This window comes from Fusarium falciforme, chromosome 5, assembly GCF_026873545.1.
Source record: "Fusarium falciforme chromosome 5, complete sequence".
NCBI classification, from domain to species: Eukaryota; Fungi; Ascomycota; class Sordariomycetes; order Hypocreales; family Nectriaceae; genus Fusarium; species Fusarium falciforme.
Window position 1 is genome coordinate 1,809,830 of NC_070548.1, and position 20,158 is coordinate 1,829,987.

A 20,158-nucleotide genomic window follows, 5' to 3' on the forward strand; every position below is an offset into this window, starting at 1 on the left:
GGCTTATGGGTTGGCTGATGGCTTAAGAGAACATCACGTTTGCCCAAGCCCATCTTCTTCTTTGTTTGCTCCATCACCCTTGCCTGACTGTAGGTTCCCCGTCCCCGTCCGTTTGGTTCCTTCCAGCTTTCTCCCCTTGCCCGGGGTCTGCGACTGCACTGCGCTGCAACTGCGTTGCACTGCACCCTTTGACTGGACTTGCCGTGTTCGTCTCCCACGGTTTCTCCGCCTGCCGTCTGCCGCTTGCAGCTTCAACCACCTTCCTTCGCAACGCACCGCACTGGTTTTCTTCCTCTTCCAATCCTCGCTCGCAGACGACTTGATCCTCGATACGTTTGCCTCGATTTGCTCGCCTCGGCTTCGCGATCGCCAGCACGTCGCCGCTGACACTCTCGCCCTCCGCGCAACCATCCGGCGAATCATGATTAACCTGTCGGCTCTGGACTTTAGAAAGCGGCGACGTTGAGCATGATCCCCAGATAACATCCAGATGGTATTCACGATCTCGTCTCTACTACGACCTTCTCCAGGGCTAATACGCGATCGCCTCTCCAGAACCTCCCCAGATATCACCAACCTGTGAAATGCCACAAACATCCAGGTCAATCCAGCCAAGGGCCGTCCCTCCCTCCGAATCCCATCAGATCGCGACGTCAAATGAAACCCTCAACTTGCTCCTCGGCGGTCGCAATCATTCTTGGATGACCACCGGCTCATCTACAGACTTCGCTCCCAGGCAGGAACCCAGACCCTCCCAGATCAAACCTCGAAAGCGAGGACGCCCAACAGCAGAGCCCGCTACCGAACCGGTCACCACCGCTCCCCTGCCTACCCCGAATGAGACTGCTCCACAGCATGAGAACATTTCCATCGGTCACGTTGTTGATCAGCCGACAGCTTCTGTTGAAACAATTAGGTACAGGAAGAGTCCTCTCTCCTATCTATCGCAGTTTCATCCAGGCCTTGTGTCACGCTTGGTCTGGGGAAAATAACCTAGTGTCGCTTGGCAGCCTTAACTTGTCTAGCTCACAATACATGGCACAAGCGCTCTTGGACTTGTCGTTCCTGCTAACTCACTCTCTAGAGCTTCAACCGTCCTCCCTTCCCCAGCACTGACTGACGCACCGAGCCCGAATGTTGCAAACCAGCACGACTGTGCCAACACTTTGCCAACCGCCCACCCCGAGGGCACAGCATCGAGGCACCCTCTCCCTAACGGCGTGGACCGAGACGGCGCAGTACCCTTTTCAAATATTGCTCCGGCTCTCCAGGAGCAAACCTCGAATTCTACGCCTCCTCATCCACCCCCAACCGAACCGCCGAGCCGTAACATGACCGTTGACTCTACCCCGTCCGTCTCAGTCAATCAAGCAGGGGCATTGCCGATACCCTTCCCAGTTAGCGCGCAGGTTCCAGCTGCCTTGGTCAACCAAGCAGCGGTGCTACCAGCATCCCTCCCAGCAAACGCGCAGATCGACGTTGTTGCGCCTTCAGAACTCAGGGCAAGGACCAATAGACCGAACTCTGATGTACATCTACATCGGGCGAAGCGCGCCCGTGTTCAAGGCCCGGCCACACCCAACGAGTTGAGAAACCAGGCCCTGTCTATGCAATGGAAAGAAACCATTACTAGCCGCGTGAAAGGATGCGATAGCGCGGGACTTCTGAATGACAATGTCGAGAAACCTCGTTACAGGATCTTGATTGAAGCATGTGCAAATACCGATCACTTCTACATCGCACTTCATCAAATCCTTTGTGCCTGGTCCTTGGATAAAGCACCAGTCCACAAGATATTCCAGGGTCTAGTCGACCCTAGCCAAGTTGATGGTTCCTTTGAAACATTACAGACCGTCCTCAGAAATAACCAAGCCATGTCGGTTTCTCATCTGGAATGGTTTGCCAACTTTCCTGTTCCTCTGGCGGAAGTCTTGAGAGTATTTCATCCATCCTCCCTGGCTAAGGACATTGGCACATTTCTGATCCAGCTCTCATTGAATTGGTATAATCTCATTCAATCCGTTGGGAGCCGGATGCATCCGCTCCTTGCCTGCGAGCTGATCGAGGTACTCCGATGCCCTTCTCAGGGGCTGCAGGCCATGTTCTTTACCATGAGTCGCAGATGGCTCGGCATTAAAGACGGCCCTGTAGCAAATGCGATAAACGACATCTTTGAGAAGGATCGAACTAATGAGGCTGCTGCGGCCGATCGCGGCGACACTCCTGAGAAGATCAGCAAAGCTCGGTCTCAGATCATAGCCCAGTACTCAAGTCTTGTAGTGCAAGAACATCAACGTCACCAGATTCAAATGCAGCATCAACAATTACGACAGCAGCAACAACTCCCAGCTAGTACGTTGCCTATATCCCCTTTTACAGTTGCGTTGGATACTAACCTCTCCTCCAACGCATAGATGCAATGCTCTCTCCTACAATCACTCACACTGCCCCGATCGCTGAACGACGTGGACAACGTTCAGTGCCTCAATCGCCTGTAGTCCCATCTCACACGGTGGTATCATCACCAGCGTTGGCACAATCTCCCTCAGTGCCTCAGTTCGACGCATTGGCCCCGCGTCCCTCGATTAGCGATCGCAGAGTGTCAAGTCCAGCAATCACCAACCAACATCCCCCACCGGGCAGTCCGGCCCTCCAGGAGCATCGAAGGTCTGGTCCTAACTATGTGCCAGCCGATCCTCGGATAGCTCCGCCTCCATCTACTACCAACTATTACTCCCCACGGATTCAGCCACCATCCTTACCCGGGGCGGCCAGTGCTGGGCCCTCACCATCACATTCAAGGAATGGATCTCAGAGTACACCGCAAACCCCTATCTTGCCCTCCCAGGGCCAACTCCAGGCTCCTGTTCTCTTATCAAATGGACCATCGGTCCATCCGCAAAGGAGAGCAGCCTCTATTGCATACCCGTCGCAGTCAGTTCCCAATGCCCAGGGGGGTTACCTGCAACATCCTCCGACGATCCAGCCTCACTATATTGAACAAGCTCCGCAATCTGGGCCTCGTCAAGTCATGAATCCGGCCCCAATGGCACATCCTCACACCCAGATGATGCATCCCCATCAAGCAGTTCAACCTCTTCCCCACATGCAGCACGCCGTGTTGACACCCACTTCGCCAAACTACCCTCACCCAGTACAAGCATTGATCCCGCAGCATCAAGCATACCAAACACCTGGTGTCCACCGACCAGTTCCGCCGAGACGGGCTTTCGCACCAATCCCTGAGACAGAGTACCCAATGAGCCCGTACGGCCGAGTGTCGCTCCAGGTTGGTCTGCACAAGGTTGGCCTGCGCAGCCCTCGACGCGTCCCTGCACAACCGGCGAACACTCGTTATTACCAATACATCAAACAGTTTGCGCTTCAGCCCATGTTGATTGCGCCACAAACAGGTCTACGAATATTCAACTTCAACGTGCCCAAAGATCATATGCGGAGGCTTGCCAGGAAGACTCAAGGAGAAGGTCTCCCATACTGCTATTACTCTGAAGGTTCTTGTCGATACAGACTTCGTACCTGCGCGCGGTCTGCCAAGGAGACAGCGATTCAAGAGGCAGATTGGGTGCTCGCAGCAGCACAGTGGCCTCCTTACGTCTTTTTCGATCTCAACCGTACCTGCATGGAGTTGCGTCGAAAGCAGCACTTCCATAAGGATCAGCCAATGGAGCTGACCGACTTCTTGGTTGAGGGCGAGAACAGTTTAAGATTGAGTTTTCCTCAAAATCCACAAAATCAAAGACTGAGCGTCAAGTATTTCTTGGCAGTTGAGATTGTGGAGACCATTAGCCACGATTCTGCCATGAAGATGATCGAGACAGGACGAAGAATTCCAATCGAGGATACGAAGCGGAAGATACAAGGACGATTACGCGGCTCGGACTCTGACGATGTCATCATCGAGGATGAGACTCTGTCGGTCTCGTTGGCAGACCCTTTCAGTGCAACCAGATTCAACATTCCTGTTCGAGGGGCTCATTGCCAACACCTTGAGTGCTTCGACTTGGAGACGTGGCTTCAGACGCGGCCCCAGAAACCGGCACAACAAGGGGGCGGGGCGTCGCAAGTAGGGGACGAGCCCTCGCTGGTAGATGTATGGAAATGCCCAATTTGCGGGCAGGATGCCCGCCCCAGCAGTCTCTGGGTTGACGACTACCTTGTCAGTGTTAGACAGGCTTTGGTGGCCAATGGTGACACGCGGACAAAGGCCATCACGATAGATGCCACGGGAGCGTGGTATGCTGTCGAGGAGCCAGATGACTCTGATGATGACGAGTCACCTGGGCCGAGACCCCTAACAGTGGCCCAAAGGGATACGCGGCAGTCTGAATCCACCATGCCGGCACGAGCGACCGTGATTGAAATCCTAGACGACGATTAACAAGGTGCAAAAAGCGGACATGTGCGAGTAGAGAAGAAGCAAGAGCAGCCCAATGGAGATTTGGGCCATGGGTGCGGCGTTTGGAGATATAGGGCATCTGTGTCAGGTCAGGAAGAATATGTTTTGCAAACAGATACCACTACAGTTTGATTCAGGGTTGGCGTTGGCGTTTTCAAGGCGGGAGGAAAGGAAGGGAAGGGAGTCGAGGCCTGGACCAATCTCGGGGCATTGTTCCTCGTTACATATCATGGCTCACAGGACATGTTTGATATTGTGTTTTCTTTTTCTCGTGGTTGAGAGTTCCGCGCTCATTAGTTATGTGGGCAGTGAGATATAGAGGTTCTAGCCTCGTATATACTTGAGGCTAGGAAAGTCGAATAAAAGCACGAAGCGAGAGCGAGACAACAAGCGAGATGCAAGCGGCCGGACTGGAAAACGTTGATATTGGTGTTGGGGTGGTAGGATATTGGGCAGTTAGTGCGCGATAGAAGATACCTGAATACTCAGTCTCGATGTGGAACGCAGAGTATGTTTTATCCCTGAGGGTCACGCCGGGTTAAGCTTGGTCCGAATCTAGGCTGGATAGTCTAACTACCACACTTGCTGACTGACCTCATCACCATCCAGGAACAATCCTCGAAAACCCTCGCCGACCATGGCGGAAAGACCCTCTAGTCCGCCACGCCGGCTCAGATCCTGCGTCTCTTGTGTAAAGGCGAAGGCGAAATGTCGTTTTCAGCAAGAGAATGTTGCGCGCCATTTGTGTGATAGGTGAGTATTCACCCTTATGCTTCTTTCTTGTTGAGAACAGATGGGTGACGTAGTAAAGGTGCCAAGGCTTGGATATCGAATGCACGCCTCAGTCTACGAGAAGCTTGAGAAAGCCCAGGAGGATAAAGATCAGTGACAGGTATGGTTAAATTACGATAGATTTATGAGATTAGGTATCTGATGTTGCTTCAAGCTCGACTACCCTAGAGCAAACCACCATCCCAGGGGGTCATGAGAACAACGGTATGTAAGGCCATTTTTCTACCCAAAAAAGCAGGGTCCCGTAATTAATAGCTTCAACTGATTGATTGCAGATATTGGAGGTCATGAAAGAGGTGCTGGAGGTCTGGTCAAGAATAATCAGCAGGCCGATTCTCCGTTGGACTCCCAGACTCTGCAACCTCCGTTTGGGCTCTCATGGCTCCAAGCAACTCTTGCTTTGACTACTTTCCGCCAGAATCACACATCACACTTTCCCTTTATAATCGTGAAGGAAGACTTAACAGCCGAAGTCTTATACAAGGAGAAGCCCTTCTTGTTCCGAGCCATCATGCTCGTTGCTTCGCCATTGCCTAGATCAAGAGTTGTAAAGATGAAACGCAACACGCTTGCGTACCTAGGCTACAGAATGCTGGTAGAGGAAGAAAAGACTCTGGATCTACTCCAGGGTCTGCTAGTTGTCGCCGCCTGGTAAGATGCTCATTCATTTTGCAGTACGTTGCTTATATCTAACACAGCTAAACAGGGCGCATACTTGCTACATCGATGAAGGCCAAGTTACGAACCTGGCTTTCCTTGGCCTTGGATATGCACACAAGCTAGGAACTACTCAAATATCCTCATCATTGCCTGAGCAGGTCAATAGTAATAGTCGGTCAGGGACCTCGGGTCTGACAGAAAAGATGCGACAAGAAGTAAAAACACATTCTCTGGATGAGCAACGTTGTCTTCTTGGACTCTACTGCGTTCTTTCTGTGTAAGTGTAAAATATGAGTATCTTGTAGCAAACCACTGACGTATTCAAGTATCTCGACCAAACAGTCTCGAAGCAACCCCCTTGACTCAACACATATTGATATCTGCTGCAACAACATATCAGCCTCCCAAAACACGACATCCAGCCCCGCCCTAGAACATCTCGTACGATTTATCGAGATGAGCGAAAGATTGTCAAAAGGCTTCGGTGAACCACATGAGCGGACCCTCTCTAGGCCCTATGCTTTTCTCCTCGAAGGTAATGGGCGTCGTTTTCGAGCCGATTTGGAACGCCTTGCCGAAGTAGCTACTCGAAATGATGCTGCAAATCATCATCGGATTTTCCAGCTTTATCATCAGTACACTCTAGTACGTCTTTACGAGCCTGCCGTTATGGTGGCAGATCATCCAGACGAAGGCGTTGCACCGTTCGTTTATCTCTTGATCTGCCTCCGTAACTGTCTTGATGCCATACGGTCCTTCTTTGACCTTCTACTATCCTCTCCACCAGAGGAAATACTAAAACGTTCAATTATAACCACTGATCAAGCTGCGTTTGTCATGGTTCTAGCGGCACGTCTACTGCTCGTCGACGCCCCTGGTTGGGACCCCATGGCCGCCCGGCAGACACTCGACCTGAGCGTCGTGCTGGGGGAGATACAGGCACACATTGAGAAGGCAGAGGCACAGCACATGAAGGCGATGCAAGAATTTGCTGCCGTGGCAGGAGATACGCTCTCTGAAGAGGAAAAGGCCGAGGATAGCACATTGGGGGAGCTAGCCATGAAGACGCGGTTGCTGAAGGAGTGGTATGAGACAAGACTCAAAGGTGAACATGCTGACAAGATGCCCTCTATGCATTGCTTCTCGATGGAGGCAAGAGATGGCGAGACTGAAGAGGGCATGACGCGGCTTGGAGGGCTTTTGAATGACATGGCATGGAACTTTCGGCCATTTGGATGGTAATTTGATGTGTGACCTGTCGGATCGCATGGCATATGTGAAAATGCAAATCAATAACTCTATGGGTATCATAACGGAAGAAATCTATAGTAAAACAATGCCAACTCAGCCAAAACTCCAGCCATTGCGGCGTAAATCGTACAATCGTCATCTCAAGCATCGTTTCACATCCACCATCATTCCTCTTCATCATCCGACCCGCTCTTGTCATCATATTCGTCCTCACTGTCATAAATCTCGTACTCCTCTGCAGAGTGGTGAGACTCGTCGTCAGTAGACCACTGGAACTCATCCTCTTCAGAGAGATCATCCTCGTCGTCAACGTAGATGGCATTCACCAACTCTTCCCAACAGGCAGCATCACTCATGTCAAGACCCTCGATGCGAGCCTTCCACTTGCCCTTCAGCTGCCTCTCTTCATCATAGGGCATCTGCCTCATCCAGGATGCCCACAGGCTCACAGCCCTAGATGCGTCAAGCGAGCTGGCGCTGAACCACTCGTTGTGACGGATGCCACACTCCGGGCAGCCCGTCGCCTCGACCTTGCGCTGGTTGATCAGCTGTGCGTGGACGAGCCTCTCAATCTTGGCGTAGTGGTCGGCGCTCTGCTGGACGAGGACCTTGGGACGGTACCCGCACTGGGCCTCCCAGCAAGCCATCCGCGCCTGTACGTCTCTTGCGAAGCCTATCTTGAGGTAGGGCGCCGCGTCGTGGTAGCTTTCGGGAAAGGTGTAGGTGTAGATGTATCCATCAACATAAGTCTCGGTTTTCAGAAGTGGGCGGAGCAAGAGCTTTCTGATCTTCTTATTGATGAATGTTGTTGATCGAACAATGCTGTAGCGTTCAAACTTGTGAACGTTCTTGGCTTGTTTGGTGGTCTTGGGGGAGTTTGCTGTGGATGGAGGTGTTTGGGAGGCCAAGTCTGGGGTGTCCTCTTGTGTGGAAGTCTCCTCGTCAGTCTCGGCATCTGAATGCCAGGCTGATGAGGGAGGTGTTGGCGAGTAATCCTCAGCTTCATCCTCTGATGAGGTATCCTCTTGTTCCTCGTCCTCGACTGAAGGAATCGGAATTGACTCAAGCTTGACTCTCCAGTCTGAGATCTGGATGGGACCAAACTTGTCCCCATGGCCCACCCTCTTGTTCTTGCACATGATTAGATATGCGAGCTCAGAGAGGATTGATTGAGCAGCCTTGAAACTGCCAAGCTCGACAATCTGGTCGAGCAGCTCGGCCGCTTTATTACAGTCGTTCTTGTTGATATTGTTGGTGCACCGCGGATTGTCCTTCTTCTGGGTCTTGCCATGGCATTTCATGCTGTGGCAGGCATCCATGTCGAGCAGCTCCCGCAGAGCGGAGGCCGTGGCAGGCCATGTTGTAACAGAAGGAGAAGCGGCCATTGTGCAAGGAACGCCCACGGTATAAGAGGATTGGATAAGAGGAGGTTGGTGATGGTTTCTATGCCAACATTCCCGCAGATACTCGACGATATATAGCACCTACCCCGAGATGGGGGTTAAGCGCCCATCGAGGCGAAGCCGGCTTGGAGGGCCTCCAAACTGTCGCGACTTGGGTCATGATGCTGGCCAGAAGGGGGAGGTGGGATCAGCTGGGTGGAGCCCCTCGTGATGGCTGCATGAAGACTCGTAACAGAGAGGGAGCTGCCAACAGGTGTTGGTTGGTAGCTCAGGCATCCATCGCTTCTCGTGGGAGACGGATAGCTTTTGTCGACGATGAGGCTTCATTTCGTCCCGAGTATGAGCATCGTATATTCTCTTGAAAACGGCATTAAAACATCAACAGTACTCTGAATATTCAGTACAGTCTGTATCCATTCTCGTGTGTTAGTTGTGAGTGTGTAGGAAATGAGTCTTGGCTAGTGATTCAGCCCCAGAGTGACACCCCGGTCTCAGGCCTTGCACCCGCATCGAGGCGAGGCACATTTCTGCACATTCGCCCTGACTGCGCCTTGCGTTACGACATTGTTAGCCCATCCGCTGAAACTCGACCCGGATCTAGATCCCATCTCCTTGTAGCTGATGACGTTTATGAAGGCATCGCAGGCATCGTCAGCGCGGGGGAGCGGGCCGTTACGGGAAGGGCGGAAAGTGGAGAAGATGGCGCAAGAATAGAAGCCATGAGTTCTTCCACTTTCATCTTGTTATCTTATCCAACAATAGATCTGTGCTAGGCAGCATACCTCCTGTGTAAGATGCATGCCGATGGGGATGGAATTCCCTCAGTCCAGAGTGGCCTGTAGATGACTCAACCACCACTAGAGACAATGTCGTGATCAGAAACCAACCAACTACATCAACCAGCCTCAATAGTGTGCCGACCTCGGGTTTGGCGACTCACCATCAGTCATGACCAACATTGATTACTGTAGCCGCGTTCAAGTACGCTTCGAACTACAAATATAGAGTTTGTCGCTGCAAGACCATCAACCCCTCAATCCGATCAACCAAGCGCATACACTCCAGAACCATACTCGAGAAACACGATGACTTCCTTTGAGAGCCAGGTTGATTCGGCTCAGCGCATGTATACCCCGCGGGCAACCGACTATGAGAACTCCTGGCACCCGGAATACAGCCAACGCTTCGCAGATGTAGTGCCCATCAAGCCCGGCGATCGCATCCTTGACCTGGCGTGCGGAACTGGCCTGGACGCCATAATTGCAGCTGAGCGAGTTGGCGATCAGGGCTTTGTCGTTGGCGTCGATGCCACAGCTGCCATGCTCGACAAGGCGCGGGAGAAGCTCAAAGACAACCCAACTCTGGCTCGTCGCTTAACGCTGGTTCAGCACGATGTTACCAGCTTGACCGGATGTCCACACGTGCAAAAGGGTAGCTTCGATCTCGTTCTCTGCTCAAACGCCTTTGTCTTGTTCGAGCACCCAGAGCAGGTCGTTGCCCATTGGCGCGACTATCTCAAGGCGGGTGGCAGAGTCGTAATTGACATCACCCACGAGCGAAACCTTCCCTCTGGCCTCTTGGTAGAAAAGGTTGCTAGAAGCTTGGGTCTCCCTTTCCCTTCGAATCGAACCTGGATCAAGTCCAAAGACACCTTCAGCGAGATACTAGAGCGACAAGGCTTTGTGGTTGAAAAGGTAGAGATTGTGGAAAAGGCTTTGGGTCTCGGCAACACGTACCTCGACCTCGACCAAGCCGATGCGCAGTTTGATCAGATCTTGAACGGTCCTCTTGCTGGTACGGGTACCGCGGACACGCTGAGAGCCAGTGGCCGAGACAAGTTCAAGCAGGAGTGGGAGAATGCTGCAGTCGACGGCAAGATTGAAGTGTCTGACATTCTCTATGTTTATGTTGCCCGAAAAGTTTGAGATACGACGCATCTCGCTCAGTTTCTAATTTCTAATTCCAAACCCATTATGATATCGCCTTACATCTTCGCCTTCACCTGATGGTATTTGGGCTCAACGGGTATCTTTGGATGGTCGCCAGCGAGCTTCAGGCCAGTCACTCGCTCGAGCTCATCCACAGCCTCAAACGCCCTCCCCAATTTCACCTTGATTGTTCGAAATCCTTGTTTCCGCGCCTCCTTCAGATTTTCACCAATATCGTCCAGAAACACCACATCTCCCGCCTCAATGCCCTCATCCCAGCCAAGCCCCTGACCCCGAGGCAACCATTTGAAGGTCTCTGCGTGTTCGCGAATTTGCGTGAGAGCGAATTGATACATTTTGGGATCCGGCTTGCGGATTCCAACGTGAGCCGAAGAAACAAACACGTCGAACAGTGCTCGGACCGGTTCGTCAAAGAAGTTGTCGATATGGAGCTTGTGACCTGGGGGGAAAATGACCGTGTTGCTTAGGGCAGCTAGGATATACTGGCCACTCTCCTTGAGATTCTTCAGCGCTGGATACATCCAAGGATCAGGACTGCTTGAGACTGTCATCATTTCGTTAAATAGCCATCTCGCATCGACATCGGGAACAGGAGGTGTCTCTTTCGAAAGCTTGGGATTTTTGCCCTGTTCTCTCTTGTAGAACGCCTCCCATCTGGTTTGATCATGAAGGTCCTGGGTAAATCCACTGAAGAATGAGTCGTCCATGGGTATTTCTCCCCTCTCTAGCCGATGCCAATATCCATTGGGCGCGGTGCTGGAGATGGAGTAGTTGACCCATCCAGGGGGGATGCCCAGGCTCAACTCATAGTCCAAAATAGCTTGGAATGGCGACACGACCTGGAGAATGTTAGCATTGAAGGAACTGCTATGCGAATTCGCGGTTTCGTATGGGGAAGGAAAGCTCTGAACAGCCGGAAGAGACGGAAAGGGGTGATGGTCAAGAGTGTTGATGTTACTTACACATACACCCCCAATGTCAAAGAGGAGAACCTTGGGCTTTTCTTCTGGCATCTTTGCTGGACGGAACTTGAGATTATACACTGAAAATGATGATGATAGTTCAGAAAATCAGCGGTCAAGTCTTGGAGTCAAGTCTGTGCTACTCTTCGACGATGACACCCAAGTGTAAGCCGGAGCTTGGGACATTCAACTCCGAGGAACCCCACCCATGAGCCTCGGCATGGGTTCCCCAGCATTCCGCGGGGAAAATTGTTAAGATAAGACCTTCTTATCGGTCATCGGCCCCAAGTCCTGGATCACGTGCCTCGTCCCCAACCCAGGTCCACAGGCACGAGCTAAGCGATTTTGGCGATTCATTAGGGCACAGAAAAGTATTATCCCCCACCAGCCCGATTTTGAATCCCTCCATCAACTTTCCAACCTCAGCATCACACGTCGTCGTTGGCAAATACCGTCAAGATGGTAAGTTGAGGCCTATCTCGGGGGAGTCGCTCAGCAGAGGACTCCTCTAGATGTTTTTATTCTCGGCAGAAATGCCAATTGCTCGACGAGAGTCACCGCAAGTTGCTTCGGAAGGAGGATGAGCAAATCTGAAGCGCAAATTGCTGACTCGGGGATGTGCGATAGGTTTTCCACAAGTTGGTCAAGAACAGCGCGTACTACAGGTGAGTTGTTCTGCTTCACCCTACTTTGGAGACGAAATCATACTGACCAAATCACAGCCGCTACCAAACCAAGTACAAGCGCCGCCAGCAGGGCAAGACCGACTACTACGCCCGCAAGCGCCTCATCACCCAGGCCAAGAACAAGTACAATGCGCCCAAGTACCGCCTCGTCGTCCGCTTCACCAACAAGGACATCATCTGCCAGATCGTCACCTCTGAGATCTCTGGCGACAAGGTCTTCGTCTCTGCCTACTCGCACGAGCTCAAGGCCTACGGTATCGAGCACGGTCTGACCAACTGGGCCGCTGCCTACGCCACCGGTCTCCTCATCGCCCGCCGCGCCCTCAAGAAGCTCGGCCTCGACGAGGACTTCACCGGTGTCGAGGAGGCCGATGGTGAGTTCACCCTCACCGAGGCCGCCGAGACCGACGATGGCGAGCGCCGCCCCTTCAAGGTCTTCCTCGACGTTGGCCTGAAGCGCACCTCCACCGGTGCCCGTGTCTTTGGTGCCATGAAGGGTGCCTCTGACGGTGGTATCCTCGTCCCCCACTCCGAGAAGCGATTCCCCGGTTACGACATCGAGACCAAGGAGCTCGACGCTGACGTTCTCCGCAACTACATCTACGGTGGCCACGTCGCCGAGTACATGGAGACGCTTGCCGACGACGATGAGGAGCGCTACCGCAGCCAGTTCCAGAAGTACATCGACGACGATGTCGAGGCTGAGGGTCTTGAGGACCTTTACACTGAGGCCCACGCCGCCATCCGTGAGGACCCCTTCAAGAAGGTCGAGGGCGAGGGTGAGAAGAAGACCAAGGAGGAGTGGAAGGCCATCTCCAAGAAGTACCGAACCCCCAAGCAGACCAAGGAGCAGAAGGAGAAGCGGGTGCAGGAGCGCATCGCCGAGCTCCTGGAGGAGGAATAAAAAGTTTTCAACCGTGTGGGCATTTGACGATTGTTAACCTTGGCATTGGGTTTGGAGTTTCGAGGAAAGGAAAGGTCCGTACACTGGGTCACATGAATGAATTATCAAAAAGATACCTTCCCGCCAAATTCCATAGCTGTGGTGAACGGGTGTCTGATTGTACTCGATCCAAGTTTTGTGCTTGTCGTGTCGTGTGAGTGTGTGTACTGTACTGCATGTGTGTGCGTGTGCCCTTGCCCGTTGTGGGCCTAGTCTGAGAGGTGCATGCAACTCAAACGAGCGCTGGCAGGGCTGACGTTGAACTTTCTCAAGTCATTGAGTTTAGGGCACGGCACCATCGCCAAGTCTCGGAACTGCTGCTGACATGAGGCTTAAGGGTGGTGGGCTCATTGGTAAGACAACGGCTGAGAGAGTTTCCAACCAAGTCTTGCATCTCGTGGACGTTCGCGACCTGGAAGAAACGGCCCGGAGCTAATCTCTCTTAAAGTTATACCAGACCGATGGAGCATGAGCATGAGGATGCATGAGTAATCTGGCACCGTCGCTGGGGTTAGGGTTCCCTCCGGGTATGTCGGACTCGGACAGTGACGGGGGTTGCTTAGAGGCGGCTGACGGAAGCGATTGACAAATATCCCTCTTCTGCAGTCCAGTCCCGAGCGGCGGCATTGTATTGGAGGTTGCATGTATCCATCACGGGAGAATAGAAGTGAGTGACGAAGGCGGGGGACCCATCAATTCAAGGGGGGGAATAATGGCTCTCGCTCTCCACGGAACGGAACCTGACGCCGGGAGTGGATACTGACGGAGCAGGACCCTTGGATAATGATGAAATCAAGGTCGTCTCGAGCAGGAAAACATGATGGGATCGCGGGCCGAGGTCGGCACTCTGTTGACGATGAACAAGCGACCGCCACGGGAAGCAAGCTCGGCAGGGGGAGCTAGAGACTTGTTTGCTGGGGCTCGGGCGTTATTTCGTTATTTTTTCAGCGGAAAACGTCGTGGCGATTCCCGATTCTGTCTTTCTCTCTCGGAGCGGGCGCATGTTCCGGCCCCGACGTGATGCGGGCGGGCACCCGCGCGGGTATCCCCATCCATCCATCCCATCGCATCAGACAATCTGTGGGTTTGGTGACGATTTCTGTTTGGGGTGGCGCGTGCAAGGGAGGGGCAGCCGAAAGTAACGCCAAAACATCCCATCATCAGCCATGTCCAGAGGTTGGGATCGGAGACCAGATGGAAAAGTCAGGCAGTTTGGTCGTGATAGAAAAGGAATCGTTCAGTATCTGTCAAAAAAGTCGAAGGATGCGCGCTATGCGTGTAAAGGGATTCTTCCATGTCTCGGCACGTAGTGGACGAAGCTCGGCATCTCTGGGCACCTTTTTTGCTTTTTTTTTATGCCTTCCTCACCCCTTTGATGTCATGTTCCTTACCTTCAATACCAGTCTGATTGGCTCCCCGGACTTGCCTCCTAAACAAGACACAAGGTGAAGGCTGAAGGTGAGAGAGAAATGGATCCCATAGATGTTGTGTGACGGGGAACAACAGCAGCGAACCCTGATGACATCCATCGCTTTTCGCCAAGATTTCCCTACAAGACACGTGCGCCTCGAGGGTTCTGCAACCTGTCAGTTACCAGGTATCACGAGTGATGGATTGTGTGACGATTTTTTCCTCCTCTGTCGATTTCTGCTCTGTGCCCATCATGGGCTGAGGGGAGATGCATCAGCAGACGTTGCAGCACAGGAAACCCACGAGGGGGGGACATTGTTTTGATTCTCCCCAGCTCACAATGGCGGTTTACCCCTTTTCCCCCATGTTTGCATCTCGATGGCTGAAAACCACGACAAGTTGGATTGGGTTTTTCAAGGCTGGCTGGACGGAATAGAATTACAAAGCAAAATCTCTCTCCCGTGCCCAGTCTCCGAGGATTGGATATCCGGGATCCAGGATCTCACCGACCCATGATGGGTGGTGGTCGCTAGAATCGGCCGCGGCGCTCGCACTGACGCCGATAAAGCCGGGGTACCTACCGACACTCTTTGCCCGCCCGAAGCCTCCTCTACCCGTTTGCCGTTTGATCATGGGGATTTGCTTGTGTTGGTTGGAGCTGGGAACAAGGCCTTTTTGAAATTGTCATGGTCTTACACTCGCTCAGTCAGTCTCCTTTTTGCGAGCTTGTTCGTCAATGGTATCAATCAGATCCCCCCCCTCTCATCCCGCGTACAGAAAAGTGACCATGCATCTTTATCCGTCAGTCAAGGACTCCACAAACCCCGTCATGCTTGATGATCCAGCCCTAGCTAGTAGGGTACAAGTACAGAGTTTAGTTTGCTTTTATGCCTTGGTCAGCACAAGCAAAGCAAGCACCCGAGCTGGAGATGGCGATGAATGGATGGCCATGATACATGGATGTAATCCACTCGTTTCCCTCGCCTCAAGTCGACAGTACTTGTACGCCCGCACATTTGCCCCCCGCCTGCGCATAACTTTGTCAGTCAATGAATAAGAACAACAAGAAGAAGAGACTGAAGCCTCATTGTTTATCTCCCCCCGTCATCATTGTCCCGCTCCAGGCCGAGACCGCGAGCCATGCCAGCGTCCGACTCGCGCTAGGCGACTAATGCCGGTAGAAAGTAAATGTACCTGTACTCGACGGATAGAGCACAAGCGCAAGCGCACCACCGTTCCCGGTACTCCAACCTAGTTACTGGGTACCTGCTACTACTGGACCTTGAGCAGGGCAATCCAATCTAGCTTCCCTCCACTCAACCAAACCATTCTTAACCAAATCCAGCCCACCCTCAACCATCTCCAGCATTCGCCCGCCGTCCACCACCACCACCTCGACACACCTTCTCTCCTCTTTCCTTTACAAATCCCTCCCTTGATCCGATATCTGAGATATTCCTTCACCCCAATATATCCACAGCATCCCATCTATTACTTTCCTATCCACATTCCTCAGCCTCGTCGCTGCCGCCATCCCAGCATGGAGCAGGTCCACGGCGTTGATGTGAGCTGGATGACCCATGGCGCTCCCAAAGGCATGTTTCCAAGTCGCCACCCGTCCTCGTCTCATCGCATCGCCTCCCGCGATAAACACGACGACGACTCCGAGCTAACCCCAAGATTAGAAAAAGCGTCAAGGAACTCACCTCCTTCCAAGGGTCCCTCGCCAGCCCTGCCGCGACAGATTCCTGGCGCAACTTCGAGACCAAAATCGCCGGCTTCGGCCCCGACAGACAGCCCGTCGCCCGATACCAACGGTACAAATAATGGCCAAGCCGTACCTTCCAACGGCTCCGCTACTCAAAGAAGACCCTCGCGCTCGAATTCTGTAGATAAACCAACTCCCGTTGGAACTCCGCCGCACCGTCGCAATTCATGGTTCTCCAATATTTCCGCAAAGTTCTCCTCCAGCTCGCCGCCCGCCAACCCGCCCACACCGGCTTCAATACCAGAGACACCCAGTCCAGCCTCCGATCCCGCTCCTCCCAAGCTCTCGCATACAAAGAATGCTGTCCTGCAACATGCCTCCAAACCCGAAGGTGACGGTCCTTATATACCAGCCCCGCCAAAGAGTGGTCAAGCCGGTTTCCTGGGTGTGTTTAGACGTCTATCCTCGTCCTCCAGCGGTGCACTCTCGCCTGGTGGTAGGTTAGGACACGGCTTGGTCGACAGGGTGGTTTTGAATGTGGACCAGAACCGAGAGCGATGTCCTATATCCGAACTCCATTGCGCCAAATTGCGAAGGGTGGCTTTCTGCGTCGACGTCGAAATTGCGCCAATGCCTCGGTACGCCGAAGGTGAAGCTGCGCAGCCTAACAATGTCGACAAGGTGCAAAAGAAAAAGATCACGGAAAAGGGTGAGGGGGAGGCCCTCAAAAACCCAAAGGCTGTAGAGGAACAGAAGGAGACCAATGGGGCAGTGAAGAGCACTGGGGAACCTCTGCCCAAAGAGCCCGAGAAGGAGGGAACTGAAGCTCCTCCTCCTCCTCCTCCTCCTCCTGCTGCTGCTGCTGCTCCGGCCGCCAAGAACGAGTCCACCAACGACAACACGACCCCGGCATCTGAGAAGAAGGAAGAGAACACTAAGAAAAAGGAGAAGAAAAAGAAGAGCGAGGAGGAGCGCAAGGCCAGGAAGGAAAAGAAGCGCAAGCTCGCAGAGGCCAATGGATCAATCCCCATGGAAATTCGTTATGACAGTAGCGACTCTTCCACCAACACCAAGACGCCCCCGGTTGTCAAGGCTCCTAAGACGACGTCTTACCCAACTACTAACCCTGTTCGCATCTACCGAAGATGCTGTCAGTTACGCGAGACGCCGATCCTTAAGAAGATCACTGAGCAGCTCAACGACTCGTCCAATTACTCGTCCTCGACTGGCATGGTGAACAAGCTCGATCTAACCAACTACTGGCTCCAACTACCAGATCTTATCACCCTTGGAGATTATCTGGCTGTCGTACCTGTTCGGGAAGTGTTGTTGGAGAACAGTGGGCTGAGCGACGAGGGTCTACGAGTCATCTTGGCCGGCCTCCTTGCAGCAAAGCGCACTGTCCCGAAACGAGGGAAACCCAAGCACGACCTCGAGGAGCAAGGTGGTGTTGTGGAACGACTCGTATTGAGAAACAACAAGATCGGTCCTGACGGTTGGAAACATCTGTCTCTCTTCACTTACCTCTGTCGATCCCTCAAATTCCTTGACCTCTCCCAGATTCAATTCCCTCGCCAACCTCAGATGCCGCAGAATGGTTCACTGCCCAATGGCGTTCAAATCCCCCGAGGTATATCAGACATTTTTGCCAAGGCTCTTGGGGAACGTCTTGGCGGCTCAGTTCTCGAATTGGTCAACCTGAGCGAGACTGGCCTGAGCATGGAGCAACTGGGCACAATTATTGACGGGCTAGTAAAGTGTGGTGTTCGCCGGCTGGGTGTATCACACAATCAGATCGATGAGGAAGGCGTGCGGCATATCATCAAGTTCCTCGCTGCCGGTAACTGTGAGGGCCTAGATCTTGGCGGAAACGATCTCAGCGAGCACACCGAGGCCCTAGCGGCGGCCATCAACAACGATCAATCGACATTGTGGGCGATGAGTCTGGCTGGCTGCAACCTGTCGCCATCATCTCTCTGCAAGATTCTTCCCACCATGGCCAAGTTGACTGAGCTTCGCTTCATCGATCTGTCGCAGAATCCGGCGTTGTTCCAGTCAACCCCCAGCGCCGTCGGTCTGCTCAGAAGGTGAGTTTTCATAATTGTTTACCATATGCATATATCGGTTGACTAACTTGATCCAGATATCTGCCCAAGATGAAAGCCCTGAAGCGCATTCATCTCGAGGATGTTCAGATGACACCAGAGCAGGCGATTGCACTGGTTGAAGTCCTGCCCGAGGTCAAGGCCCTCGCACACATTAATATTACCAACAACACCGAGATAATGAAGCTGGCCGACGCGAGGACTGAGGAGGCCCAAGAGGAGGCCTGCGCTCTATATGCCTCCCTACTCGCAGCTGCTCGTGTGTCCAAGAGCCTCATCTGTGTGGACATTGAGGTTCCCAGCGAACGGTCTGGAGAAATCGTCAAAGCAATGGCCAAGCAGGTCGTTGCCTACTGCCTGCGGAACATGGAACGAATCCCTGATGCCGATGTCAATGCGGCTCTTGCTTCAACTTTGGCTGAGAATGGTCTCGAGGGGCATGATCACAAGCACCATACTTATCCCGATGTCCTTGCGCATCTTGTCGGACACGACGTGCTGGATCAGGACGAGGATATCGACCTCGATGGTTCGGCACCCGACGAGGACTATGTTATTGGAGGCACCGGCGTGGTCAAGGCGCTAACCTGTTGCTTGAAGAACCGGGGCGATGAGTCCCGGCGACAGTCGGGCGAGTTCATCCGTGAGGTCGAGAACGGTGAATCGAGGCCCGCGCCAACATTATCAACGGGAGGAAAGGCCAAGGATATGTCGAAGCATTTGTTGATGGGAGCTCGCAAGATCCGGCTTCGTCTCCAGCCAGCACTGACCAAAGCCAGGGCCAACCCTGGTGATCAGGACAATCTGCGTAGGTTGACTTTCTTGGACGATACCTTGCAGGGTATCATCAAGCGTTTCGAGGACGAGTATCCGGATACACGCGAGGAGCCTGCCAAGCCAACCCGACCACGGGCCGAAACCAAGGGAGCAGTGGAGCCTCCAATCGTACTCCCACCAGAGGATCCCTCTTTGGCTCTTTCGGATAACGAGGATGATTCTGAGCTCAATGCGGCCGGAGCATTGTCGAGGTCGAACTCGATGGCCAAGACATTGGCAGAGGAAGAGGGCCGGATCCTCCGGGCCGGCCATCGGTTCCGCGTTGGCTTCTTCAAGCAGGAGCAGATGGACCTATTCAGCACCATCGACGATATCAGCTCAGACCCGAAGCACGTACGCATGCTCTCGGAACTTGCGGAGGATATTGGCGGAGAGCTTCTTGAAATTGTGAAGGAGAAGGGCCCTGCGAGGGCATTCAAGGAGCATCGTGATATTGCGCTCAAGAGCATGGAGGAGAGTGATCCGGAGCACTGGGAGCACTTTGCCGAGGCACAGCACAAGGCTCGTGCTAATATCACTGTTCCCAAGAATACGGAAGCTCTCAACAAAGCTGACGAGAGCGCAATCGATGAGAGCGCGATCGCCGACTGAAATAGGCACCGAGTGTCCGGAAGACTCGGGATAAGAGAAGAGAGTGGGGAAGTTATCGAGCGGGTTTGCCCAACAAGAGCACTGTAAAGGAATGATCACGACATTGTTGTCGTCATGAGTAGACGCGAGGACTTGTTGGTCTAATCAAGGAACGGGAGGGGCGGTTGAGGGGGAGGATACGTTTTGTGCTGAAAAGTGCATCAAGATTCGCATAGCCACGGCGCTCGTTTACGATTTTCTGGTTCTATTTTGCTTTTAAGCGGGGAGTTGCTGTTGCTGTTGCGTGCTCTTTGAAGAGGATAGTGGGCTTTGTAAGATGGGATGGGCTGGGGGCTCGTTGACTATCCTCTATTGGAGACTCGAGGGAACAATGTTATCACGAATAGATGTTGTTTCAATCTGCGAAAGCTAGGTTTTGGGAGGAAGAAACAAGGGATAGGCGTT

The 20,158-nt window shown here is 53.0% G+C and overlaps 7 protein-coding genes across 7 annotated transcripts; 5 read left to right on the forward strand and 2 right to left on the reverse strand.

The window, feature by feature from the left end:
• Positions 1-584: 584 nt before the first annotated feature.
• On the forward strand, positions 585-4,399 carry NCS54_00678600 (SP-RING-type domain-containing protein; the record flags this gene model as incomplete). The annotated part of the gene is made up of 3 exons (XM_053152231.1): positions 585-916; positions 1,085-2,352; positions 2,415-4,399. 3 exons carry the CDS (start codon positions 585-587, stop codon positions 4,397-4,399), a joined length of 3,585 nt encoding a protein of 1,194 aa, XP_053008206.1.
• Positions 4,400-5,054: 655 nt separating this feature from the next.
• Positions 5,055-7,111, forward strand: NCS54_00678700 (Hypothetical protein; the record flags this gene model as incomplete). The annotated part of the gene is made up of 6 exons (XM_053152232.1): positions 5,055-5,170; positions 5,229-5,309; positions 5,364-5,413; positions 5,485-5,860; positions 5,916-6,146; positions 6,196-7,111. The coding sequence occupies 6 exons, from the start codon at positions 5,055-5,057 to the stop codon at positions 7,109-7,111; spliced, it is 1,770 nt and encodes a 589-aa protein (XP_053008207.1).
• Positions 7,112-7,284: 173 nt separating this feature from the next.
• NCS54_00678800 (Hypothetical protein) lies at positions 7,285-8,505 on the reverse strand (the record flags this gene model as incomplete). Its single annotated transcript, XM_053152233.1, has 1 exon — positions 7,285-8,505. One exon carries the CDS (start codon positions 8,503-8,505, stop codon positions 7,285-7,287), a length of 1,221 nt encoding a protein of 406 aa, XP_053008208.1.
• A 1,103-nt stretch (positions 8,506-9,608) lies between these two features.
• NCS54_00678900 (Methyltranfer-dom domain-containing protein) lies at positions 9,609-10,448 on the forward strand (the record flags this gene model as incomplete). Its single annotated transcript, XM_053152234.1, has 1 exon — positions 9,609-10,448. One exon carries the CDS (start codon positions 9,609-9,611, stop codon positions 10,446-10,448), a length of 840 nt encoding a protein of 279 aa, XP_053008209.1.
• A 59-nt stretch (positions 10,449-10,507) lies between these two features.
• On the reverse strand, positions 10,508-11,485 carry NCS54_00679000 (Hypothetical protein; the record flags this gene model as incomplete). The annotated part of the gene is made up of 2 exons (XM_053152235.1): positions 10,508-11,311; positions 11,435-11,485. The coding sequence occupies 2 exons, from the start codon at positions 11,483-11,485 to the stop codon at positions 10,508-10,510; spliced, it is 855 nt and encodes a 284-aa protein (XP_053008210.1).
• A 408-nt stretch (positions 11,486-11,893) lies between these two features.
• NCS54_00679100 (60S ribosomal protein L5) lies at positions 11,894-13,024 on the forward strand (the record flags this gene model as incomplete). Its single annotated transcript, XM_053152236.1, has 3 exons — positions 11,894-11,896; positions 12,062-12,099; positions 12,157-13,024. 3 exons carry the CDS (start codon positions 11,894-11,896, stop codon positions 13,022-13,024), a joined length of 909 nt encoding a protein of 302 aa, XP_053008211.1.
• Positions 13,025-16,013: 2,989 nt separating this feature from the next.
• On the forward strand, positions 16,014-19,714 carry NCS54_00679200 (Hypothetical protein; the record flags this gene model as incomplete). Its single annotated transcript, XM_053152237.1, has 2 exons — positions 16,014-18,268; positions 18,325-19,714. 2 exons carry the CDS (start codon positions 16,014-16,016, stop codon positions 19,712-19,714), a joined length of 3,645 nt encoding a protein of 1,214 aa, XP_053008212.1.
• Between the last annotated feature and the right edge of the window lie 444 nt (positions 19,715-20,158).